Source organism: Protopterus annectens, chromosome 8.part0 (assembly GCF_019279795.1).
Source record: "Protopterus annectens isolate FY-2018-M chromosome 8.part0, PAN1.0, whole genome shotgun sequence".
Lineage (NCBI taxonomy): Eukaryota > Metazoa > Chordata > Ceratodontiformes > Protopteridae > Protopterus > Protopterus annectens.
Window position 1 is genome coordinate 1,981,060,695 of NC_056741.1, and position 25,040 is coordinate 1,981,085,734.

Below are 25,040 nucleotides of genomic sequence, written 5' to 3' on the forward strand. Positions count from 1 at the left end.
ACTATGGAGTCACCTATAAGAAGTGTGTCTGGCATTGTGTTTGACCCTAAGGGCTGTGACTGTTTAGCACACTGACTTTGAGAACTATGTGTTGCATGTCTTATGTCTTGAGGTGGCAGTTGCTTGGGTGTCTGCTTTGGAGGCCTCTGTAGTTTTGGTAGATTTTTGATCAGTGCCTCCGAGTATGTCTTTGTGTGTTTATGTGTTTGTTTTGCAGTTGTGATAGTTCTATGTGAAACTGGGTTTGTGGTGTGCGTGGTTTCCTTCTCCTCCTGTCTGGTCTTGCCAGTCCTGAGTTGAGAGAGCTCAGCCTCCAGTTTGGCTATATAGTTGCATCTCTCACATGTATTTGTGTTTTGTGGGAGAAGGAGTGGGTTGTCTGTGTACATGAGGCAATTGTAACATTGCCTCAAGATGCCCAGATTCACCAGCTGAACAGGAGAGGATGCTAGCAACTGACCCTTCGACATGCTAGAAAAAGTGAAAAAGTTTGCTGTGTAACTGAGTCAGAAGGGACCTATAGGGAAATGGGTACTCAAGGGGATTCTAGGCTAATGTAGTACTTTGTTTAGTATATAAGTACTATACCTATATAAAAATGCTTTAGGAGCAAGTGCTGAGCTTTTGAGATAGAGAATAGACTGTTTAGATTGCAAGTAGAGAAGTTCTAAGGGAAAATTTGAAGAGCAGACTTTACGGAGCCATAAATAGTTTAACCTTGTTTAACCGGCACTGCCCGATGGTGCTCTATGGGCAACTCCACGCTAGATCATGCAAAAGCACACTAAAGTGGGCTTTATAGCAGGGGGTTGAAAAGAGCTAGGAATTTACCCAAAATGGCCAATAGACTACAAGTTTCTGGCTGGAACCACTGCTCTAGGGACAAATAGGCTGCTCAGTGCTCCCCACTCCCACTGGTGAACAAAGAAGCTTCCCTTTATCCAAATAAGGATATGGAATAGCACAGGAACCAAGCCAAAGCCCAGAGATCAGCAAACTCTGAAGACTGGACTATTCTAGTTCAGTAAGGCGGGAAAACAAGATTTTTTTTTTTTTGCAGAAAACAGAGGAAAAACAGACAGTAAATGCTATAAATGCTTTTAAACGGCTAGCGCACTTGAGTGTGTTAGCCTACAGGTAAAATTAAGCAACAAATAACTTTTTAAAAGTGCAAAACAGTTAATCAACACAAAAACAGTTTAAATAGAATGCAGAGCTGTATAAACAGGCTAAAATGCAGTCGCTAAGCAGTAAATAATCAAAAAGCCAGAAAAAAATACTTAAATCAGGAAAAAGTCACTCTTTTGCTCTCTGCTGCTTGTAGAACTCTGCAGGACACCATGAGGAGCTGTGCTGAGTTGAATACAAGCGAAAAAACGTGCTAAAGCAGGCTTTATTACAGGGGGCTGAAAAGAGCTAGGAATTGACCCAAAATGGCCAATAGACTACAAGTTTCTGGCTGGAACCACTCCTCTAGGGACAAATAGGCCGCTCAGTGCTCCCCACTCCCACTGGTGAACAAAGACGCTTCCTTTTATCCAAATAAGGATATGGAATAGCACAGGAACCAAGACAAAGCCCAGAGATCAGCAAACTCTGAAGACTGGACTATTCTAGTTCAGTAAGGCGGGAAAACAAGATTTTTTTTTTTTTCTTTTTGCAGAAAACAGAGGAAAAACAGACAGTAAATGCTATAAATGCTTTTAAGCGGCTAGCGCACTTGAGTGTGTTAGCCTACAGTTAAAATTAAGCAACAAATAACTTTTTAAAAGTGCAAAACAGTTAATCAACACAAAACAGTTTAAATAGAATGCAGAGCTGTATAAACAGGCTAAAATGCAGTCGCTAAGCAGTAAATAATCAAAAAGCCAGAAAAAAATACTTAAATCAGTTATAGCAAATACAGTTATAACAAATGCTCTGAAATATACTGTATATTTCCAAAATGTTTGAGAAGGACAGTCAGAACACAAGAAGGTTCAGGCGAAAGAGAAAAAAAAAAGTTTTGTTTTACTTTTTGAAAGGGAAAAAGGAGGAACAGAAGGCCTTATCAAATGTTCTCTCTGTATTAAGCAGAATGAGCTAATGACACTAGACTGGGGAGTGTGTCACAGTAGGGGCGGGCAACTGCAAAGCCACCAAGTATAAATAGCCTACAGACAGCAAGCACTAGAGACAAATGAAAGTTTTTAAACAGATAAGGATTTGTGAAGATACTGAATAGACAAAGTGCTTTATATATATTAAATTGTAAAAACAGTAATCTGTAAAAATAATCAAAAAAAATCAAGATACTTATATTTTGTAGCTCAGTTGCGGTCAACAACTTCTCCAGTCTGCACTGTGTGCAAAGACAGAAACCCTACCAAAGTTAAGGCTTAAAAACCAGAACAGCTTCTTTTTTTACAAGAACACAAAAGAACCAGCCCCTACTAGCCAAGAGATAATTACACAGAGGAAATGTTTCAGTTTACACAATAGCCTACAGACAGCAAGCACTAGAGAGACAAATGAAAGTTTTTAAACAGATAAGGATTTGTGAAGATAATGAATAGACAAAGTGCTTTATATATATTAAATTGTAAAAACAGTAATCTGTAAAAATAATCAAAAAAAAATCAAGATACTTATATTTTGTAGCTCAGTTGTGGTCAACAACTTCTCCAGTCCACACTGTGTGCCCACATTTAATTGGACTTCAGAGAAATAAATACTGAACAGTAAAGGACCCAGCACAGAACCCTGTGGTACACCACTAGTGGCTGTTTTTTTGCTAGAGGTGAATTCACCCACTTTGACAGCATGTGTCCTGTCAGTGAGACAGTTGGCTAACCACCTAGTGATGTAGGGAATAATTCCCAATTTTGAGAATTTCTCTATAATATCTGGGTGGAGGATTGTGTCAAATGCCTTGGCTAGGTCAAGGTATGTGCTGTGCATTGTATTTCCCTTGTCCAGGACCTTGGTGACTTTCTTGAAGAAGTCAACCAGGTTTGAGAGGCATGATCTACCCTAAATGAATCCAAACTGGGTTGGGTCCAGAATTTGGAGATTATTTATGTCCTTGTTGATAAGGTCCATAATGATTCTTCCCATGGCCTTGCAGAGGAGGCTAATCAAGCTTATGGGTGTATAATTCCCAAGGTTAGTTGATGGTCCCCCTTTGTGCAGAGTGATTACTGTTGCTGTCCTCCAGTCCGCCTGAACATAGCCAGTCCACAAGCTGTGGTTAAACAGGGATCCAGGTGGGTGTGATAGGTCATGTTTGAAGTTGTTTAAAAGGCAACCTGGGATGTTGTCTGGACCCTTTGATGCCTTGTATTTGGCCTTGGAGACCGCAAAAATGACCTGTACTCTTGAGATAATAGATGGAGGAATGGTGGTGGGTACATATTGGGGGATGACTGGTGGAGACAGGAGAGTGAGGTTTAGTCCAAATCTGTCAGCTAGCAGGTTGGCTATTACCTTCAGTTGAGTATGGTTGGTGCCATCCACAACCTGTTCAGTGCACAGATGGGTATTCCCTTTTAGATTTCAGATGTAGTTAAAGAATGTCTTGTGATTATACTTAACCAAGGAGGCTATTTTTGCTTTGTAATTAGCTTTGGAGGACTTGACAAGATCTCTGATTTGTTTGTTTAAGCTAGAGGGATTCTTCCTCTATTGATCCAGTTCCCTCTTGTTCTTGGACATTAATCTCTTTCTCTTGTTGTATAGTCTGTTTATACTAGGGTTCCACCAAGGTGGCTTTTTATTTTTGCCAAAACCTGGTTTTAATCTAGTCAGGTACAGCCAATTTTATACAACTGCTTAAGTGGTTATACTGGGCATTGGTGTACACCTCTACATAGCAGTCCATGCTATCTATGTACTGGAGGGCTTTGAAACATCTTATACCATTGCTTAGTTGGAGGTAATTTGACTTGGAAAACGTTTTAAGCATTTTTGAGCTTAATAGGGCATCTGGCTTTATAATTACATCAAACAGGACTGATTTATCATCCAATCTTACCAGGAGGACATCACATGGAGGGGAGCTGCAGTGCTCCCCCATGTTAGTGAGTACTATGTCCAGGACATCTGAGCTCCTTATCGGAGTGCTAACTGTTCCAGAGCATTTGCAATGACAAAGTCCAAGGACCTCTGAGCCAGCATGTTTGTTCTCATGTATGTTTCCCATGTGATGGAAGAATAGTTAAACTCACCCAAGTACAGGGTATGTTTGATTTATGGTGGGGGACGTATAGCTAGCTATGATGGGGAAGGGGGTTTACCTATAGTTAACCGGACATGGAGTAGCTCAAGAAAGTCATACTGCTTGACCAGTTTCGAGGTGTACTTGTCCTTAATGAAGATGGATATACCTCATTCTTTGGTTCTTTCATGCTCAATTTTTGGTCTGAATGCATGGAAGGTGTTGTAGACCTGCATGGCTGGCCTGCTTTCCATGGCTTTGAAACATGTATTGGTGACTGCACAGATGTCAGTATCTTCCAAGGAGTGCTTTCAGGGAGTGCAGTTTCTTGTTTAGACTCCTTGCATTAAGCAGCATACCTTGAGTTTATCTAAACAGGATTTTGTTACATTGGAAGGTTGGTTATTTTGACACTGCTTAAAAAAGGCACAACAGAGGTGACTAAAGCCTTTGCCAGTATCAAAAAGCCTAGATGAGACAGGAGCAGACCATCTTTGGCAAAGCAGAGTGGCCTGCCAACCATGTCTTCCTAGGCTGACAGATATTGGATCCCCTTGGACTAACATCAGAAGCTAAGCCAATTGTTAAAATCAATCATTTTTTGCTTGTATTGTGGCATCATCTTTGGAGAAGTTAGAATGCTGATTAAGGCTAGGCTTATACCTGCTTGTGACACATAATCTGACAGCTAAGTCATGTCTCTCTTCATACAGTCCAGAGAAGTACGTCTCAAGTCATTCACCCAAATATGGACTATGATGGAATTACACTGGCAATTATGGTTGATTGACTTGAGTGACTTGACAGATCCTGGCACCTGACAGACAGCTAACCATAACTCGCTCCTTATCCAGCATGGTGAGGGGAACATCCATGTGTCTCACTATAGAGTTTCCTATGACTGGTACATCAGGTTTTGTGGTGTTATGCCTTATGGGCTTATTTGTTGAGACACTTGTGTATGTGTTATTGTGTGTTGCGATCCATTTGGGAGGCCTCTGATCTTTTAGTTAGTTACTAGTGAGTACCACCGCATATGTGGGTTTATGTGTCATGTCCTTATTTAGTATGGGAAGTGATATATGTGTGTGAGCTGACAACCTGTTTGGCACTCGATTTGTCCTTATGTCAGAGTCTTGCCTCCAATTTCATAGTGTGACTACATCTCTCACATAACATATTTGTTTGTTTGTTTCCCCACCCAACTGGTGCATTGAGATGAAGCCCTGACTACATACCAAGCGACCTGCTTATTAAAAGGCATGAACACAGGAGGGATGCAGCTGGGAAAGAAGAATACGAGCAGCCATTGCCAGCACACTCATCCTGCGGGGGAGGGGTGGTGGCTCTGGTTCACCACTTGGATGACACCTAGAAGGAGCACTGGGTGTTGCACCTATGGAGAATGAAACAAAAAAGTAAATGGCACCACCAAACAGTACCCATTACTGAGTCATCTGGGAAGCAATGTATGTAAATGGAGGCATATACACCTTCCTAAGGTCATGCAGCATTGGAGCTCAACAACACCACTGAGGAGAAAGATTAAGCTGTCTTAAACTGTGCATGTGCAAATGTATAAAATTTGTGGCTCATTTACAATACATTGTAAATAGAACCTTCCCTGGGTCACATCTGAAATTGTGCACCTGCTAATATGGACAGTCCAATAAACAAAACATCCATAAACACATATGTAAAATACATTTCTGAGGATTTTTATGGGAAAAGTATCTAGTCCATGGTCCTTGTCCTCTCTGCTTCACCTTACAAGGGTTGACCACTCTACCAGTTCCTGTTTTCCAAGTCACGTATTCATCTTTGTTTAGTAGTTTGATATTCTATATTACTTAATCCTGAACAGTGACAGAGACAATTAATTTATTCAGTATTTCAAAAGTCTTCAAATTGCTCCCTTCACTCTGTCACTTCCCTTCTTACACCAGGTGGCTTGATTGTTGTCATCTGCTCTTTTTTTTAAATATTATGTACTTAGAAATATCTTTTATCACCCTGATTGACACCCAGTTTCAGTTACATTTCAGCTTAGTCATATCTGGCCTGATTCTTCTTATTTCCTCTCATTTGCTTTCATGTGGTGCTGCCTTTTATCTTCTCCAGCCTATCTTAATCCTGCATATACTCCCTTTGGCCGTACTAGTTCCCAACTTCCTTCTCTATCCACATGGACCACATCTTCCTTCTTCTTTATCTTCTTTCCCATTGCTGCCCTTCTGTTATCATTGACCCTTTCCTAAAGTTTAATCAACAAAATAGCACCAAAAACCACTAATAAAAATCCACGAACAGAGAAGCAGTGAAAAAGAGAACCAAACAGCAATAGCGTACAACTGATTTTAATTTCCGCTTTCGTCACTCGACTTCCTCAGAATGCAGCAAAACATAACAAATCAAGCACTTAAATACCCATAATTGTTCCATACAAATCAATTATTAAAATACAATTAATTAAAAAACAAATCATATACTATTTCAATAACAAACTAATATTATTGTCTTTATTAATGTACAGTTTTCTGTACTTTAAAAAACATTTAATATTTATGGCATCATTAAGACCTGGAAATTTATCAGAATTTAATCTGATCTGCCATATAGTTTCACGTTGTTCCAGGTAATTTTTAAAATCACCCCTTCTCAAATCAGGATGCACAATTTCCAATACAGAAAATAAAAATTTATTAAATAAAAAAGATGGACAAGTTACTGAATGTTTAAAAAGGGCATTATTTTCATCCCTAGTTTTTATACTATAGAGGTGTTCCCTAATTCTAGTCTTGAGACATCGTGTGGTCATGCCGACGTAAAAAGCCGGACATGTCGAGCATAAAGCAATGTAAACCACTCCCGTGGAGTTACAGTCAGCATAACCATCAACCTTAAACGTCCTATTAATCATCTCGACTAAGATATAGGGACCCTCAGAAATATATCTGCACATATTACAGAAATAACATCTGTGCATGCCTATTTTGTTTGTACGTGCATGACTACAATCCTGATAATTAAACTCCAAAATCTTTTTCAGACTATTGTGTTTCCTAAAAACAAAAGCTGGACAGTTGCCTAAGACTTGTTGAATGTCCTTGTTACCACCAATAATTTTCCAATTATTGGCAATAATCCTTTTAATCTGTCCCCCATCTGTACTCATATCTAATGAGCATAAAATATTATTGTCTATATTTTTACTCTGCTTTGCCCTATCGTTGGTAAAGGCAAATGATAGTGGATAATCTAATAAAGGTCTAAAAGACAAGGGACGTTTTCTCAAAATCTCATCTTTAATAATGTTCAAATCATTGACATGATAGCCCCTTTTACTAAATAGGGAAACTATAGTGCCAAACTCATTAATTAAATCGCTATGCTTACTAGTCATCCGGCTAGCCCTAATGAATTGACCTCTGGGGATATTTTTAACAATGTGTTTAGGATGGTTACTGAGAACGTGTAAGTATCCATTGGTAAAAGTCTCTTTGCGAAAGATCTTACTGTGGAACCGTGATTCAACTGTGTCCCAATATAAAACAACATCTAAAAAATTAATGTGTGTTCCAAAACTTCCTTTGGTGAACTTCAAATAATCAGAAGATGAATTTATTTCTGATATGAAACAATCAATAGTGGTAACATCGCCCTCAATAATAAAAAATAAATCATCTATAAAACGACAATATAATTTAATATCAAATTTTTGTTTGATAAGGGGCAGAATTTCTGACTCCCAACCTGCCATTACCAAGTTAGCAAAGGCTGGTGCTGCTGGAGACCCCATGGCAACTCCCTTTCTTTGTCTGTAATAAGAATCTCCTAGTAAAAAGAAATTATTCTCCAAAATAAGCTCAAGAAACAATCTAATGGTCGAAATAGCATTGTTGCTTAATTTGAGTTTTCTTTTAACCAAAAAATCACAAACAACATCAATTCCCACTGAATGGGGAATACAGGTGTATAAGGAAACAACATCGAGAGTAAAAATAATGTGTCTCATGGGGTCATAATCAAAATTCTCCAAAAATTGCCCTAGTTTGCTCAAAAAATGCCATGAATCCTTGATGAATGAATCTTCACCAGTCACAACCGGCCCCAAAATACCGTCTATAACCAAAGATATACCCTCAGTAACCGAATGTGGTGATGAAACTATAGGTCTGAGGGGAGGGTCGTTGATGTTTTTGTGGGTCTTTGGGATACCAAAAATCACCCCAATACGTGGCTCTTCAACCAAACAAAAATCATACATGTCACGGCTGATGTCATTAGTCATAAACAAAGCATATAATTCAGAATGAATAAACCTAACACGACGATTAATGTCATACAAATTGATAGATTCATACTCATCAATGTTATTAACAATATCCAACATTTTTTTATAGTAAACATCCTGGGTCATAATGACTATATTACCCCCCTTATCACTTTTCATAAATCTGTAGTTCTTACTTAAAGCTTTTAAATTAGTGAGGGCTAACCTTTCATAATAGTTCAAATTCTGAAAAGTGTTATTTTTATGATGCAAAACATCAGTTATGTCATTAATACATTGTTCTTCAAACACTTTCAAGGTGTGATGTAGTTGAGGGGTGAAATGAGATGGTCTAACTAAAGACCTGTTTTTTAACTCTTTATCTGACACAGAATGCATTAAATAAACCAGATTCAGTTTCCTAGTGTATTTTTTTATATCTATTATAGTACTACTGTAACTAGCCCTAGTAGTGGGAATAAAATTCAACCCATATTTTAACACATTAATTTCCATATCAGAAAAACAATGTTCGGTTAAATTAATAATGTTGAATAAGTCCAATCTTTCTTCTACATTTCTTCCCCCGAGGAGTTGGAACCTAAAAAGGTCCGACTCCTGGTTAGAACAGTGTTCCTGTTTTGATGATGGTTCTTTTTGATTAAAAAAGAAGAAGATGAAGGAACAGTCAAAGATGTTTGAGAATTTGTACCGTTTTTAGTCTTCGGTCTAACTGTCTCATTGGTATTGAGAGAATCATTACCAGTCTCTTTGGAATTGACAAGCATAGTGTTATCACTCACAACATCATCAGTACAGTCAACAAATGGCCTATTGCCACTAGAATCATTATCAAGATTAACATCAGCGGATTCGGTTCCATTTGCTAACAAAGGGAAATTCTGCTCATAATGAGATGACTCATGATCAAAAAAATGCTCCAATTCATTAGAGCCTGAAACCGCTGCATTATGATGTTTTTTGCCCCAAACGTTAGACACATAGGGGCGCTGGTAATTGACTTTAGTCATTGTATTATTGGTCTTAACAGCAAAATTGCTGTAAGCATTATTATTGTCGTAAGATGTGATGTCACGAGCTAATTTAAGCTGTTTGCGATTAGTGACTTCTACAGTATGTTGTTCTAATTGCTCAAACAAATCACAATCATTTAAGTCACCAGTTTTGTCTTTCAACTCCCCTTCCAAAAGACCGATTTCATCCTTCAACGTACTCATTTTCACACAGTTATTGTCAATTAATAATTTCAAAAACTCAAGACCAGCATTATTAAAGAATTTCACCAAAGTCTTAAAGAATGGAACGTTAGCAGTAACCCCATTGGGGCACTTAAAGAATCTCAGTCCCTTAGGAACTATTCCAAGTTGGATACAGCGCCTAAAGTAACAGTTCTCCAGATCCAGAGAACGATACCTTTTTAATAATTTAAGTAACAGTCCACGTTTGTTGTTAATATCAACAGAATTGATGGAAGAATGTGGTTTACCTGTAGTAGAAAAAGGATTCCTAATTTCATCCAGAAATGATCGAACCGTTCGGTGCTTGTTTGCCCCTGTAGTGTTCAAACCACCACGCGTAATGGACGTCGCTTTGTGGCAATAATCCTTATCGCGTTGGATAACATCTGTTGTTGCCTCAATAACTGTATTTAACTCGTGAAAAGAAGAGTCCGGGCTAAAAAATTCAGTTCCGTTAACACTCACAGGCACAATATTGTCACGTTGTTTAACTTCACTTCTTGTGACCAAAATCTTTAAAGAACCCTGTATGTCTAACAGGGTAGCAACAAGTAACCTGTTCAGAGATCCGTTGTCAGATGTCGGAGTATCGTGAACCAACAAATTCATTAAAGCTTCTTCACCACCTTCCGACATGGTAACCACAAGCCAAATCAACAAAATAGCACCAAAAACCACTAATAAAAATCCACGAACAGAGAAGCAGTGAAAAAGAGAACCAAACAGCAATAGCGTACAACTGATTTTAATTTCCGCTTTCGTCACTCGACTTCCTCAGAATGCAGCAAAACATAACAAATCAAGCACTTAAATACCCATAATTGTTCCATACAAATCAATTATTAAAATACAATTAATTAAAAAACAAATCATATACTATTTCAATAACAAACTAATATTATTGTCTTTATTAATGTACAGTTTTCTATACTTTAAAAAACATTTAATATTTATGACACCTCTATAGTATAAAAACTAGGGATGAAAATAATGCCCTTTTTAAACATTCAGTAACTTGTCCATCTTTTTTATTTAATACATTTTTATTTTCTGTATTGGAAATTGTGCATCCTGATTTGAGAAGGGGTGATTTTAAAAATTACCTGGAACAACGTGAAACTATATGGCAGATCAGATTAAATTCTGATAAATTTCCAGGTCTTAATGATGCCATAAATATTAAATGTTTTTTAAAGTATAGAAAACTGTACATTAATAAAGACAATAATATTAGTTTGTTATTGAAATAGTATATGATTTGTTTTTTAATTAATTGTATTTTAATAATTGATTTGTATGGAACAATTATGGGTATTTAAGTGCTTGATTTGTTATGTTTTGCTGCATTCTGAGGAAGTCGAGTGACGAAAGCGGAAATTAAAATCAGTTGTACGCTATTGCTGTTTGGTTCTCTTTTTCACTGCTTCTCTGTTCGTGGATCTTTCCTAAAGTTTGTTGGCCACTTCTGTTCCACTCCAGTCTTCCAGTTCCACCTCTACCTTTTGTCTCATCTTACTGTAGCTGACCCCTCAGTAGTCCCACACTTCGATCTTTAATCAGTGGTCCTTTTACCCCTCCTTTACAATGAACCACACTGAGCATGGTCAGTAATACTAGTAGTGCCCTGAATACTGACCACTGTAACACTTTCTACTTTAGTGATCACTATATTCCGCATTGTATGGTTCCTGCTGCAAATCAGCCAAGTTAAAATAATCTTGCCTGGTTGAGAACATTCAATGTGTATGTCTTCCCTTGTCATCCTGGATCTCAAGAAGCCCCATTCTGCTTACAGTGGATTTTAAGTTCCTTTTCTTAATGTTTAGGAATTTATATAACATCTATGAAACATTATGTCAGTAAAATAAAACATTTCTATTTACATGGGACCATGTGTGCAAAGCACAATCTCATGTCTCCTGAGTGATGTCATTATCATGCACAAAGAAACTGACCACACAGAACGTCTGAACAACTAATAGCAGTAGTAGAAACATGTGTAAGACAAAGTTCCCACCTCTGGGATGCTTACTTCTGATGACTTACCTGAAAGAGTGGAACATTTTTGACTATACTGTAATTGACATCTACGGCAATATCCAGTCTCATTTTGTCTGGTAGCTGTTTCATCAGCTCGGACTCATCTGAACATAAAAAACAGATGGGATGACATGAACATTTTAACAGATGGTAGCTTTTTAGTATGCAAGCAGACAGAGCTGCAGAATCACTTGATCTAATGAAGTTATCATTGCATTGTAGCCTATATTACAGTAACTGTTACAAAGCCAACTATGGCAGTGTGACGTCATGAGACCCAGCAGGGAGTCCATACTTACTCAGTAACAGGGGTGATGTTTTCCGGTGTTGATAGCTAGCAACTATGACTTATACAACTGTTCTCCTGTACTCATCAAATTCTTGTTTTGGAATAGTCTACTTACTATCTATTCTCAAAAGGCAGTTCTTCCTTTGGTCAACTTTGAAACTGAACTTTTGAATGTCCTTTATATAACATAAATGACTATTTATTTAGATGTTTGCATTTCATTAAAATAATAACTTAATTTAGTACTCATATTTTCAAGGAAATTTCAAGAACACTGAAAATATTTAGGATAGTTTACAAGAATCAAAATTGCAATTACAGAAGATAAAAATGCTGCTGTTGGTCAACACATTTACTCTACACCTTGGTCTGGTAGTGCCAGTGAGTTAAATCCCAGCTATATTGTTTTTTTATTAAAACAGTCTTTAAATAGGAATAGGCACAACCTTCTTCAAAATTAATTGAAGGCAATGAATTTTATTAACACATGCAATGCGCTCTAAAATATTTACATTGAACTCATTAAAAATACTCTAATTTCAAAATGGAAGCTGGAGATCTGATCCAGCAAATCAGCATAAAGTTTTCCTTTTCACTTTACCAAACATTAACACAAACTGGCTTTCAAATCTATGCCATGTTACTATGTGAATTAAAGAATGTCTAAGGAGGATGATTAATAATTTACCTATTTCTGGTTCTTAGCTTAATTGGAATAAAACATATTTATATGAAAAGGTTAACCAGAATTGAAGTTTTTTGGGTTCGTCAAGATCACTGTTACTGCTGATTACTGGATATAAGAAATGTTTGAAATGGGTCTTCCCTTTAATGAGTACCATTGTCTACAGATGTGAACTTTATCAGATCAAATCCTAGAAGTGAAAATGAAAGTTTATAAAATCAGACATCAAGAATATTCAGAATTTAAAAACTCATAATGAAAAAAGAAAGAAAGAAACATTCTTCTGGTATCAACCATCTAGTGTTCATTAGAAAAGCATATTACAGACTGGCTTCAGAGAACAGTTAAATCAATGGCTTTGGTGCATGTTAGATAAGGTAAAACAGGTAGTGGGGAATATTTCAGATGATTTATAATGTGTCTTTAAGCTAACAGATTTAGTGAGATGCTCTTTAATTTTAAATGGGAATAGGTTCCCACCACTAGCAGCCAGCATGCAGAAGTTGTGGTAATTTTGTAAAAGGTGTTTGGAGAGCCCATGGACTTGGAGGATAAATATTTTAGTTAGTAGTTTGATTCCCTGTAAACTCACTGACGGAGTAAGGAAAAAAGTCCATTATATGTGATATAGAGAACAACATCACCTACCCCAAATCTCTCACTGCTTTGCTACCTCAATTCCATATCCTCAGCTAATACTTCACATTATGATTGATGCAGTATAGGTGAAATACTTTGTATTTACTGGCATTGAGCTTCAGATGCTTTTTGTCCTCTTGGTTAGCCTTTCAAAACCCTTCCTTCAACCTTTGGCAAGTCCAGAGAGGTGGATCCTGTTCTCTTTTTCCAGATGTGTTTGAAATTAACAACCTGATAATTTACCCATGTCCATCCCCACCCTCATGGTGTTCCAGTAGTCATGTTCCTTATTCTTCTCAGTTTCCACCTCTTCAAGTGACCTACCCTTAAACCAGGAAGCACTCTGCTTTCTTAGCCTTAATTCTACACCTAAACCCACCCGTTTTCTATGTACTGAGGATCAACTCAAGGGCTTTTGTGAAAACCAGATAGACGATAGTCTACTGGTATCCTACGGTCAGGCTGTTCTGAAACAGTCATAAAACTGTAGATTTGACTGACAGTACCTACAGCTGATATTCTGGAAATTGTTGTTCTCTGTAAAAGCAGCCTCCTTTCATTCAGGTTGCTACCCATGTTTTTTCTTCCTAATACTGCTCTTGCGTACCATACCAGTTGTTCCAGTCCTTTGGCACTTGCAGTTCTGCATTGGCCAGTAATCTGATTGGTGCAACACACTTGCAATACTTTGAAGTTACCTGAAAACAAATATTTAGGTACCTGCTAGCACAATGGCCAAATTAGGAGGTAGCCCATTCAGTCCCTATGCTTTATCCTTCCTTAGAATAGCCAGTTCCTCCCAATTTCCTCCATCCCTATAACAGTGTCTACCCACTGCTCTCCCAACTTTCCCTTATCTCCCTCCCACTATGATACCGTTCTTCCTAAAAGCTGAAGCAAAGTATTCATTCAGTATCTTTGCTTTATCAAAGTGTTGGATGATTTCTCTCCTATCTTTATTTAGCCTGGCTAAGTCTGTTTTTCCTTCCATCTTTCTGCTGCATACATAAGAAAAACATTTTTTGCCCATTGATCAATTCAATATCACACCTTCTTTGTTATCTTTTTGCTTGTCTCTTTGTACTGTGACTCCTTCACCACTGCCCTTCCTCCTCAAGCATGTTTTGTATTTTGCCCTTAAATGCTAGACTCTCTTTTTGCTGTAGCTAGATTGGCTTTCCCCAATTTTTGCATCTTCTCAAACAATTGCCCAAATCCTTGAATGCTGAAATGCCCAGCCCAGCCTACTCCAGTAGGTTATATAGTCCTCCAATTTCTACCCAGTTCCATAACTTGTTTTTGATCCTCTTCTATGGCTTATCATAATCCATAGCTCCATGGCACAGAGGACAGATTCTCAACTGAGTTGCAGGTGATCAGAAATGAACTAGCAGCTCTGGCACTGGAGTAGCCAGACAGGCAGGTGGAGGACTGAAGGGATGTTCAAGCTGGGGAAGGAGAAGTTGTACTTCCTTGGATCACACACTGGGCATTTCTAAATTTCAACTGGAGACCTGGAAGCTCACTACTAACACCTTGGGGGTGGGGCAGGGAACCCTATAGAGAATTCTCCTTGCAGAAATGAGGGCATGTCCTTCACTGCTATCGTGTTGAATGTCCCTCCCCTACACCTCACAAGGTGCATGTGTTAGGGATGGGGGAAATTAAAACAAAAACCTTGAACCATCCTTGGTGGTGGTCTGAACAATGTCCATTCCTGTCTAACCCTCATCCTGTGATGGTAAATGAATGGGCTGACTGGCCATGGAGTGTGCTAATGGTCGATAGACAGTGGGAGTAAAGCATGCAATAAAAAATCCTCCACAGTCATCTTTATCATTGTAGTCTTACATTCCCCCTTACCTTTAAACTATTCAGTAGCATGATCAATGTTACCTAGTGGCACTTTCACCAGAATGATCCTTTCACCTTGATTTGGACCCCATCAAGAACAGTGTTTTCTCTGGTACTGCTCTGCACCAGCCGAATGACCTCCTTATGGTCCAAGACCTCAGTCTTCTCGTTTCATCTCTATCTTGGGGTTTAGACTCTAGCAACCTACTCTTGGTGGATTCATTTTTTTAAATGACTATAACCTTCTTCCTCCTGCCCTTCTTAGTTAGTCTCTTTCACATGCTTTCATCCTCCTCGATTGAGGAGGCCAATACACTTTTTTAATCCATCAATATTGCATCAACATTCTTCTTCTTCTTCTTCTACCCTAATTTTGTTTTGTTTTCTTTCACTTTCATTTTTTAAAATTTGGTTCTGATGACGTCCCTATATTTAGATTGGAAGAAAGCACTTAATTAATTTCTTGGATTTTATGTTGTATTACTCATTACCGCAATCAACAGAACATGCTGGAGGGACAGGTTCATAACCCAGAGACTGTCCATGCTATGGAATAGACTTCCCATACATGTCAAGCAGACCACCTCACTGGCCCTCTTCAAGAGAAATCTTGATGAGTGGATGGGAAATAGAAAATTCACCCGAGGGATCACTCCAGTAGCTTTACTCGACAGAGGCACTGGGAACTAAGTTTGGGTGGCACGATGCCAGGGTAATCCTATGCGCTAAGCTTGTAAAGGCTCCAGGGCGTTTAGCCTAGTACACACCTATGAACCTATGAACCTATTTACTATTAAAACAGTGTTTTTATCAGACCTAGGTCCTATTTTTTCCAATCCACACCACACTTTAGTTATTTCTGTGAACTAACCAACTACCTGTGCCAGTCTGTCTTTTCTATTTTTTTTACACTGCCCCTTTTGATTATGATTTATTTGCAGTTTTGATACTATTTTACCTTAGCTTGGGCTTGCTGACTTGTTTATCTATGTAATCTATCCTTTATGATATTTCATGTTTTATCTTTTGAGAATACCTGTTAGGTACATCGACTTATCACAGGTGTGTTTTATGTTTTTCCATCTATCATTTGCTTTGTTCTTGAATCAGTTTTATCAGCTCTTCTGTCTATATATCATGTATCTCTCTCTCTCTCTGTAGCACAAAGAATGGGTTTGAATGGAGAGAGGGGTCCGATTGGAGATATAAAAAGTCAGCAAGAAAAGGAGAGGAGTAGTGTTGAAATTGAATTCATCCTCAAGTCTTGATGAGTACCTTCATGAGATGGACCCTGTTTTCACAAAATGTCACCAAGGTGACACTGATGTATAGACTGCAATTATATAGCATATATCATGGACAGAAGTAGGTCAAAAATTTAAAAAGATAGCTGGGTGGATAAGACTCAGGATAAAAAAGTGCCAAGTCCTGGTAGGTGCACTGGTGCCAGGATTGGAAAAAATGACAGTGTAGAATCCTCAAAATATGGAAACATTCCTACAACAGAGCCAGGCCAGGCCTTGGGGGAGGATGGCCTCCCTGTTGTAGAAGGAAGTAGAAGTCCACAAAAATCACAAAACCTGATAGGCCAAAGAAGAGCCATAAAGATGATAGAGTGGACTATTGAGGATAAGAAAGAAATGATGTATTGTTACTATTATGCCAAAAGCCCAGAATTTCCAGACACAAGATATCAAAATGATGAAGAGAGAAATTAGAGGAAAGAAAAATATTTCTGCAAGAAAAACTGTCAGAAGCTTCAAATGAAAATTTCCATTCATTAATACAACAGATTTGTGAAAAACAGTATATAGATCAAGAAACTTTGATCTGTTTGGAAAAAGAAGCATCTGAGGAAGTGTGAAAATATAAACAATAAAACCTAGAGATATTTGAACAATATAAAAACGAAATATGGACATGGGAAAGAAAGAGAGATGTGATATTGTGCAATATTTATGCAAAGGAGAAAGCCAAATTAACCAATATAAAGAAGGTAGCCCCAAAGATATCGAAAAGAAATACAGGCAAAGGCATCCCGATATGGAAAATTTTACAATAAAAAAATAATATCACAAAGATGGAACATAGAAAAGAAGATTAGTAAAGTAGAAGTTAAAAAATAAAAGTTGAAGTTATCGAGTGTCTGTGAAGTGAAGGATTTGGTGTGGAAGATCTAATGCAGGTTACATCACAGCATGATGGAGTGAGTCCCCAAAGTAAGAAGAAACAGAAAGATCGGGAAACATCTGGAGGAAATATGGAAATGGGAAAGAAAAAGAGATTTAATATGGTGTAATATTTATGCAAAGGAGAAAGCAAAACTAACCAATACAAAAAGAGCAGCACCAAATATATTTGAAGAGAAATACAGGCAAAGGAATACAGACATGGAAAACTTTACAATACAAAAAATAAGAAAACAAAGAGGAAAAGTAGAAAAGGAGATTAATAATGGAGAATTTAAAGAAATAGAAACTGAGGTTATGGAATACCTGCAAAGTGAAGGATTCAGTGTAGTAAACTGAATGCAGAAAGCACTACAACAGGACAGAGCAATGGATATTCAAATTAAGGGGAAACCAGTGGAACAGGAAGCAATTGGTCAGGTACCATATCAATATATTTTGGAGCCTTCCACAGGAAATCAGTATAAACATTTGCTTGAAGCTAGACAACAAGGAAAGGAACAGGAAACTGTGGAAACTCTGATGTAGTCAATGTTGAGGAGTGATAGGCCAGTGAGTTCCCATATGACAGAGCAACAGATGGCACAGTATGAAATTGAAGAGAAGGTGCCACAGAAAGATGGTATACAACTTTCTACAGAATGCCCACAGGAAATGGAAAATAAGGGATGTGCCATCAGTTTGGAAGAAAATGAGCTAAGAGAAGAGTTGCTTGATTTAATAGACATGGATAGATATAACAAGATCAATGAGAGAAATAAACTGAAAGAAGTTCAATAAAACCTCAAAAGTCAGAAGTTTGATAAAACAAATGAATGCAGTAATTAGAACTGTTCATAGAGATCCATGTGATATACCAGAAGTAAACATGATATATTACTCTGCTGTTAAATTAATAACTGATAAAGTTCTACCACAAGAACACGGGGCAGTGAGGGAAAGGAAGGGGAGAAATTGAATACCATCATGGAAGTATTGAATAGAGAAAACTATAAAGCAATTAAGACAAGAAGTGTAACTCTTAGAAGACTATAGAAGAGGGAAAATACTAAGAAACATAGATTAGATTAAAGCAATGCACAGTATTAGAACAGACCAGGATCTATCATGTCCTATCGCAAATAACAAACTAAAAATTTCAGCACAGGCGGGAAAACTTAGAAGATACACAAATAAATATAAAGGAAAAATACAAAATAAGAAATGTATTGATGAACCAAAAAAAGTTTTATAGAGAACTGGGAAATAAGGTAAAAGGAATTGAAAGACTGCCAAAATAGAGGAAGTAGATATATTTTGGAGAAGTATCTATGAAGATCCTTTGGAACATAACAAAGATGCTAAATGGACAGAAGAAGTAAAATAAAGAATAAGATGTTTAAAGGTGCAGGATATGAAATGGAATGAAGTAACAGCTAGAGAGATTGAGACAAAGTTAAGAAAAGCCTCTAATTGGAAAACTCCAGGCCCGGGTGCAGTACCTAACTTTTGGTTAAAAGTATCAACATCTTTGCATGAGGATTTAGCCATGAGTAAGAACGATTTATATGCACACCCCAAACAGACATAAACCTGGCTAACAACAGGCAAAACAATGCTCCTTCTTAAGAGTTAACCTGCAATCTACCCAAAAAATTATAGACCAATAACTTGCCTTCCGACAAAATATAAACTATACACGGGAATTGATGCTACAGAATTTATAGTCATTTAGAAGAAAACTCATTTATGGGAGTAGAACAAAAGGGTAATAAAAAAAAGTCATATGGAACAAAGGATCATTTGTTATTAAATAAAGTCATACTGGAGAACTGTAAAAAGGGGAAGAATTTAATTATGGCATGTATTGAATATAAAAAAGCATTTGATAGTATCCCACATTCATGGATAAAAGAGTGCTTAAAAATGTATAAGATACACCCTACACTGTTTGACTACATTACAGTGACCATGAAACAGTGACAGAGCACTTTGCAGTTACGCCATGATAAAGAACATATTATTATCCCAGGAATACAAATTCAAAGGGGGATATTCCAGGGTGACTCTGTCACCATTGCTATTTTGCCTTGGTATTAACCCATTAAGCTGACTACTTAACAACTACAATTTGGCTCCTAAAAAACAATAAAGTGCAAAGACTTCTTATTTTCTCTCTGCTGATGATTTAAAACTGTTTAGCTCATCAGATGAGGATCTGAAAGCACAACTGCAGGTTGTCAAAACTTTTTCAGATGATATAAGAATGTCATTTGGTCTTGATAAGTGTGCAAAAGCAACCTTTAAAGCAGGAAAACTGCAGCACCAGGAAAACATTAGTTTGGGACAAGAATGTGATATAAAAGAACTTGAGCAAAAAGGAGTGTATAAATATTTGGAATTGATGAAGGATCAACAATAAAACATGAACAAATGTGAATAAAACTTAGTAAGGAATACTTTAGAAGACTTTAATTCTGAAAACAGAGTTTGTATCTAGGAAATCCAAGCTATAAACCAGTTTGCTCTTCCTGTCCTAACTTACAGTTTTGGAGTGATTAGCCCCAAAACGTATTGGATAGATTAGATAGGAAAATATGATGGATGCTTTTGGTCACCAAATGATTTATAAAAATCAGTGTATACCAAGATTATATATTCCCCATTCCAAAGGAGGGATGGATCTCCTTGAAATTGATTACATGTATAGATCTGCAGTCATGGGACTCAACACATATCTGCTGACTTCACAAGACTCAAATGTAGTGAAAGTTTTGAAACATGAGGAGAATAAATCTAAGATGACATCTCTGCTTAATTTAGCAGAAGCATATCGGCATCAAGTAGGAATGGAAATCAAACCAGAAGTAGATAAAAATCAGGCAGCAACTGAATGTGCCAAAAAACAAAAGAAAGAATATAAGGTGAAGACCAGATGAGAAGGCAAGAAATGTGGAAAAGGCATAAATATAGCTGGAAGTACAGAAAACTTCTGGAAAAACCTCATGTTGATCAGGAATAAACACAGGACTGGCTAAGGAGAGGCAAATTCAAACCAAGAGATAAAGGGTTAATATTGGCACCCCAATATAGTGGGCTACATACACACTGGTTTACAAAGTCCAGTGAACATGTGGGAGAAACAGACAAATGTAGGTTTTGTAAAAATGAATTGGAAACAGTCACACACATTGTTGCTGTTTGTGACATGCTAATGTCAGAAGGATTGTATATTGAAAGGCATAATAATGTGGGAAGACTGTTGCACTGGGCATTGTGCAAACATTATGGTACTGAAGTGGCTGAAAAACACTGGAAACATGAGCCACAAAGCATCATAGAAAATAATGAAGTTTATATCCCCTGGGATCACCCATTACCAACAGTTCAAAAGATAGATGCTAGAAAACTGAATGTAGTGGTCCATGAAAAGAAGACAAAAGTAGCATCGATCATTGAAATTGCTACACCCGGTGACTACAGTGTCTTGCATACAGAGAGACAAAAAGTCATAAAATATCAGGATCTACAGGCAGAAATGAGAGCAATGTGGAAGAAAGATACCCAGACAGTTCCAATAGTAGTTGGAGCAACGGGTCTTATAAAAAAAATGTATAATCGTATTTAGATATGTTACCAGTCCATATGACCCCATATGAATTGCAGAAGGAGTCATTGCTGGGTGCATTGCAAGTGCTGTGAAGAGCACTACTGGCTGACATCAAAGATTGAAACAATGAATAAAACAAACAGGAGCAGGGATCCTTACGAAACACTGTTTTAATCTTTAAGTGCGATAATTTCAATACACTTTTCGTTGAGACCAAACCCAACTTCATCAGAAGAAACAAGACACCATGGGCTGTGTAGTTTATATATCAGTTTTAAACCACACCCTTCAAATTTCCTAATTAATTAATTAAGAAGGGCTCGGTTTTCCTGGTGCACAAGCCCATCGTAAACAAACATGTTGAAGCAAACATTATTAAAAGAAACATTATTATTATTAAAACTAGCACTGTACCCAGGGTAAAGGTATATATAGGTAATTCTATAAAAATAATAACGCTGGTATTATTGGACCTCGCCTTTCATTCGTTAAGGACCTAGCTTGATGAGACCCATTAGTTGGTACATCCTGCTCTCCAAGCCTCATTAATCCATTCACAGTACTGCGGTTAATTCCGTTGTTTCTAGCTGATACAGCAGTTGGTTCCGCTAGCCCACTCGGTTTGGCTATTCCCAACTCCTCCTGCCATGATGTTGTTCGCTCTGGATGACTCTCGTTGGACCCCGGACGCCGCTTCAACTTGTTGGGATAACCGGTCCACCCTCTGGGTTAACAGCTCGATGAGAGCTGTAAGATTCCCCTCGCCTTCCTGGGAATCAGCGCTTCGTGACACAGGACTCCCTGCTTCCATATCACGTAAAAACAAACTTGAAAAACCAAAGAGGAAGAAAACTGTGAATAAAACAAACAGGAGCAGGGATCCTTACGAAACACTGTTTTAATCTTTAAGTGCGATAATTTCAATACACTTTTCGTTGAGACCAAACCCAACTTCATCAGAAGATAAAGTTAAAACAAGACACCATGGGCTGTGTAGTTTATATATCAGTTTTAAACCACACCCTTCAAATTTCCTAATTAATTAATTAAGAAGGGCTCGGTTTTCCTGGTGCACAAGCCTATCGTAAACAAACATGTTGAAGCAAACATTATTAAAAGAAACATTATTATTATTAAAACTAGCACTGTACCCAGGGTAAAGGTATATATAGGTAATTCTATAAAAATATATACTATTAATACAAAGTGTATCGACCTTCTGTTGAGTGATAGTAAATACCGAATGGTACTACCAGACAAACCTCTGGTAACTTACAAACGAGGGAACAACCTTAAACAACTATTGGAAAACCACAGGCAACCACATACAACTCAACCTGGCATGTTTAAGTGTAATATGTGTAAATATTGTCAATTTGTTGATGAGGGATGTAACTTCCAGATAGGTGCTCAAACTTTAAAATCAACTTTAAAGCTAACTGCAATAGTAAGCAGGTGGTGTACCTGGCAAAATGCCTCCAGTGCCCCGCTTTCTATATCGGTAAAACCAATAGAAAGTTGAAAGAGAGGGTGTATGAACATATCTATAACATCAGAAACAACAACCAGGTTAATGCACTAGCCAGACACCACACTGAATACACCAACCATGAATTCAGGTTTAAAGTTATAGACCAGCAGGTTAGGGACCCCAGAGGAGGTTACGACTCATTGAAGCTGGAAAGGAAAGAACTTCTTTGGCAACTTCGGACAAATGCCAACCAGTGGCGAGGAATTAATGAAACAAGTTCCATAGCCTGCATTTTGAGGTTAAAAAACCTTGAGAGATAGGTTTTATAATAATGTGAAGGTTCATTTTTGACAACATTATTCGTATATTGTGGTTGTATTCCATAAACCTAAATTAAACAAACAAAATAAAATAAATCAAATTATTTAGGTTGTTGTAGTACGTACCTATAGGAAGTATTAATGAATATCAACACAATTTTGCTAATATTGATGGCCACTTACACATATTCACTAAAATACAAACTAGTAGGTTTTTGCTACTGTTTGATGCACTATGGTGGGTTGTTTCATAGTTTGTTCAGGGTTTGGCAATTGATATTTACAGTTGTTGTGTTAATTTGTTTAATTGTTATTAGTGTATGTACAAACTTATGGTTTACATTTTAAATAAGATTTTATTTTCATTGGAGGTATATTTGTTTTCATGAACTCTATGGTAAATTCATGAAACTTCACAAGTGGTAGTATGTGTTCAAAAAACTTTTTAAGAAGTTTATACACTTTGCATTAATAGTATATATTTTTATAGAATTACCTATATATACCTTTACCCTGAGTACAGTGCTAGTTTTAATAATAATAATGTTTCTTTTAATAATGTTTGCTTCAACATGTTTGTTTATGATGGGCTTGTGCACCAGGAAAACCGAGCCCTTCTTAATTAATTAATTAGGAAATTTGAAGGGTGTGGTTTAAAACTGATATATAAACTACACAGCCCATGGTGTCTTGTTTTAACTTTATCTTCTGATGAAGTTGGGTTTGGTCTCAACGAAAAGTGTATTGAAATTATCGCACTTAAAGATTAAAACAGTGTTTCGTAAGGATCCCTGCTCCTGTTTGTTTTATTCACAGTTTGCTTCCTCTTTGGTTTTTAAAGATTGAAACAATACTAATTTCAAGAACTTTAATTGTATTTTGATTTAGGAATGGGATACATTCCCGGCATACTATTAGAAACCCAAAAGATTTGGAGAAATTAAAAAAATAGCACAAACTAAGCTAAATGTATAATAAATAAGTTAACTAAATAGTCTAATTTCTAAATATTATAGGAACTTTTTATATTTCTGTATATTCATGCATACACATTGCAATAAACAGAAGAGAATACTGGGTTATTATTATTAGGTTATGATTTGCTCATCTGGGCTTGATATCATCTTATATAAAAAGGATGCTTCATCATTATCATCATTTATTTTTTCAGTACAGGTTTTCAACAACGTTGTAAATACTAATCAATAAAGGTATATTATTTACATGTTCTGTACTAATTTTCAAGCATTTCAAGCTGCTTCTTTAGCATTTTGAATCAGGTTAAATATGGGAATTATATAATATAATTTTATAAATCCCTAGTTAATGAAACAGAAGGACCAAAAACAATTTTAGTAGACCATGACAATTCACTGTTTAATTGTGAAATAGAACACAATTTTAGTTTTCAAGTCTACTTTCAGTGGACAGATAGATAATCAAAAATAGATGTAGTGTGGAATAAGGCAACCACTGTGTATGGGATAGATAGTGCTTATCAGGTGTCTTTCTACAGTCATTGTTTTAGATTGTTAGTAAAAACTCTGATTAGTGAGTGAAGGAAAGGGGATGCTTTTAAATGGCTCTAACCATTCAGATATAAAATAGTGTGATGCCAAACTGGTTGTAGGTATTAAAATAAGCTGTTGCCAAAATATACCTTTTAAAAATTAAAACGGATAAGTATTGGGTATGTACATACAACAAGGATATCGTAGGTTTAACTGTCTCTCCAGTCTAACCATATAGATATTATTATAGTTACAATTGCATTTATTTGCAGTGGTGCAGCAGTTAATGTTTTCATCTCACAGCAAAAGGTTCTCAGGTTTGATTCTCTGCTGGGGTGTCTTCTGTGCGGAGTCTGCATGTCCTCCCTGCATTTCCGTGGGCTTCCTCTGGGTTCTCTGGTTTCCTCCCACATTCCAAAGACTTGTTTGGAGCATTTCACTCCAGCCCTGTCCTAGTTGGACATTCTCAGTCAACAAATGTTAAATAAATAAATTAAATAAATTTGTTTTTATGTTTTGAGCTGCAAAGAAAAAAGGAGAATAATTTCAAATAAGCACCATCTGTATAACTCTCTTAACTCTGGTAAGTTAAATGTTTTCATTTAGCCTACTTCTATCTTCCTACATGCCAAGATGGCCCCAGTAGAAGAGGCCATTCTTCATAGGAGAAAACTTTTTTTTGTTAGAATGTACACTGATGGGGAGTCATATCTTATTACTTCCAGT

At 37.0% G+C, this 25,040-nt stretch overlaps 1 protein-coding gene across 2 annotated transcripts in view; it reads right to left on the reverse strand.

Annotated features, from left to right (window-relative positions):
- Window positions 1–25,040, reverse strand: part of CNGB1 (cyclic nucleotide gated channel subunit beta 1) — a 734,247-nt gene that overhangs the window by 128,590 nt on the left and 580,617 nt on the right. For both annotated transcript variants that reach the window (XM_044081527.1, XM_044081526.1), the window contains exon 16: window positions 11,774–11,871. In XM_044081527.1, the coding sequence (XP_043937462.1) occupies window positions 11,774–11,871 (98 nt within the window). The remainder of the gene's footprint in view (window positions 1–11,773; window positions 11,872–25,040) is intronic.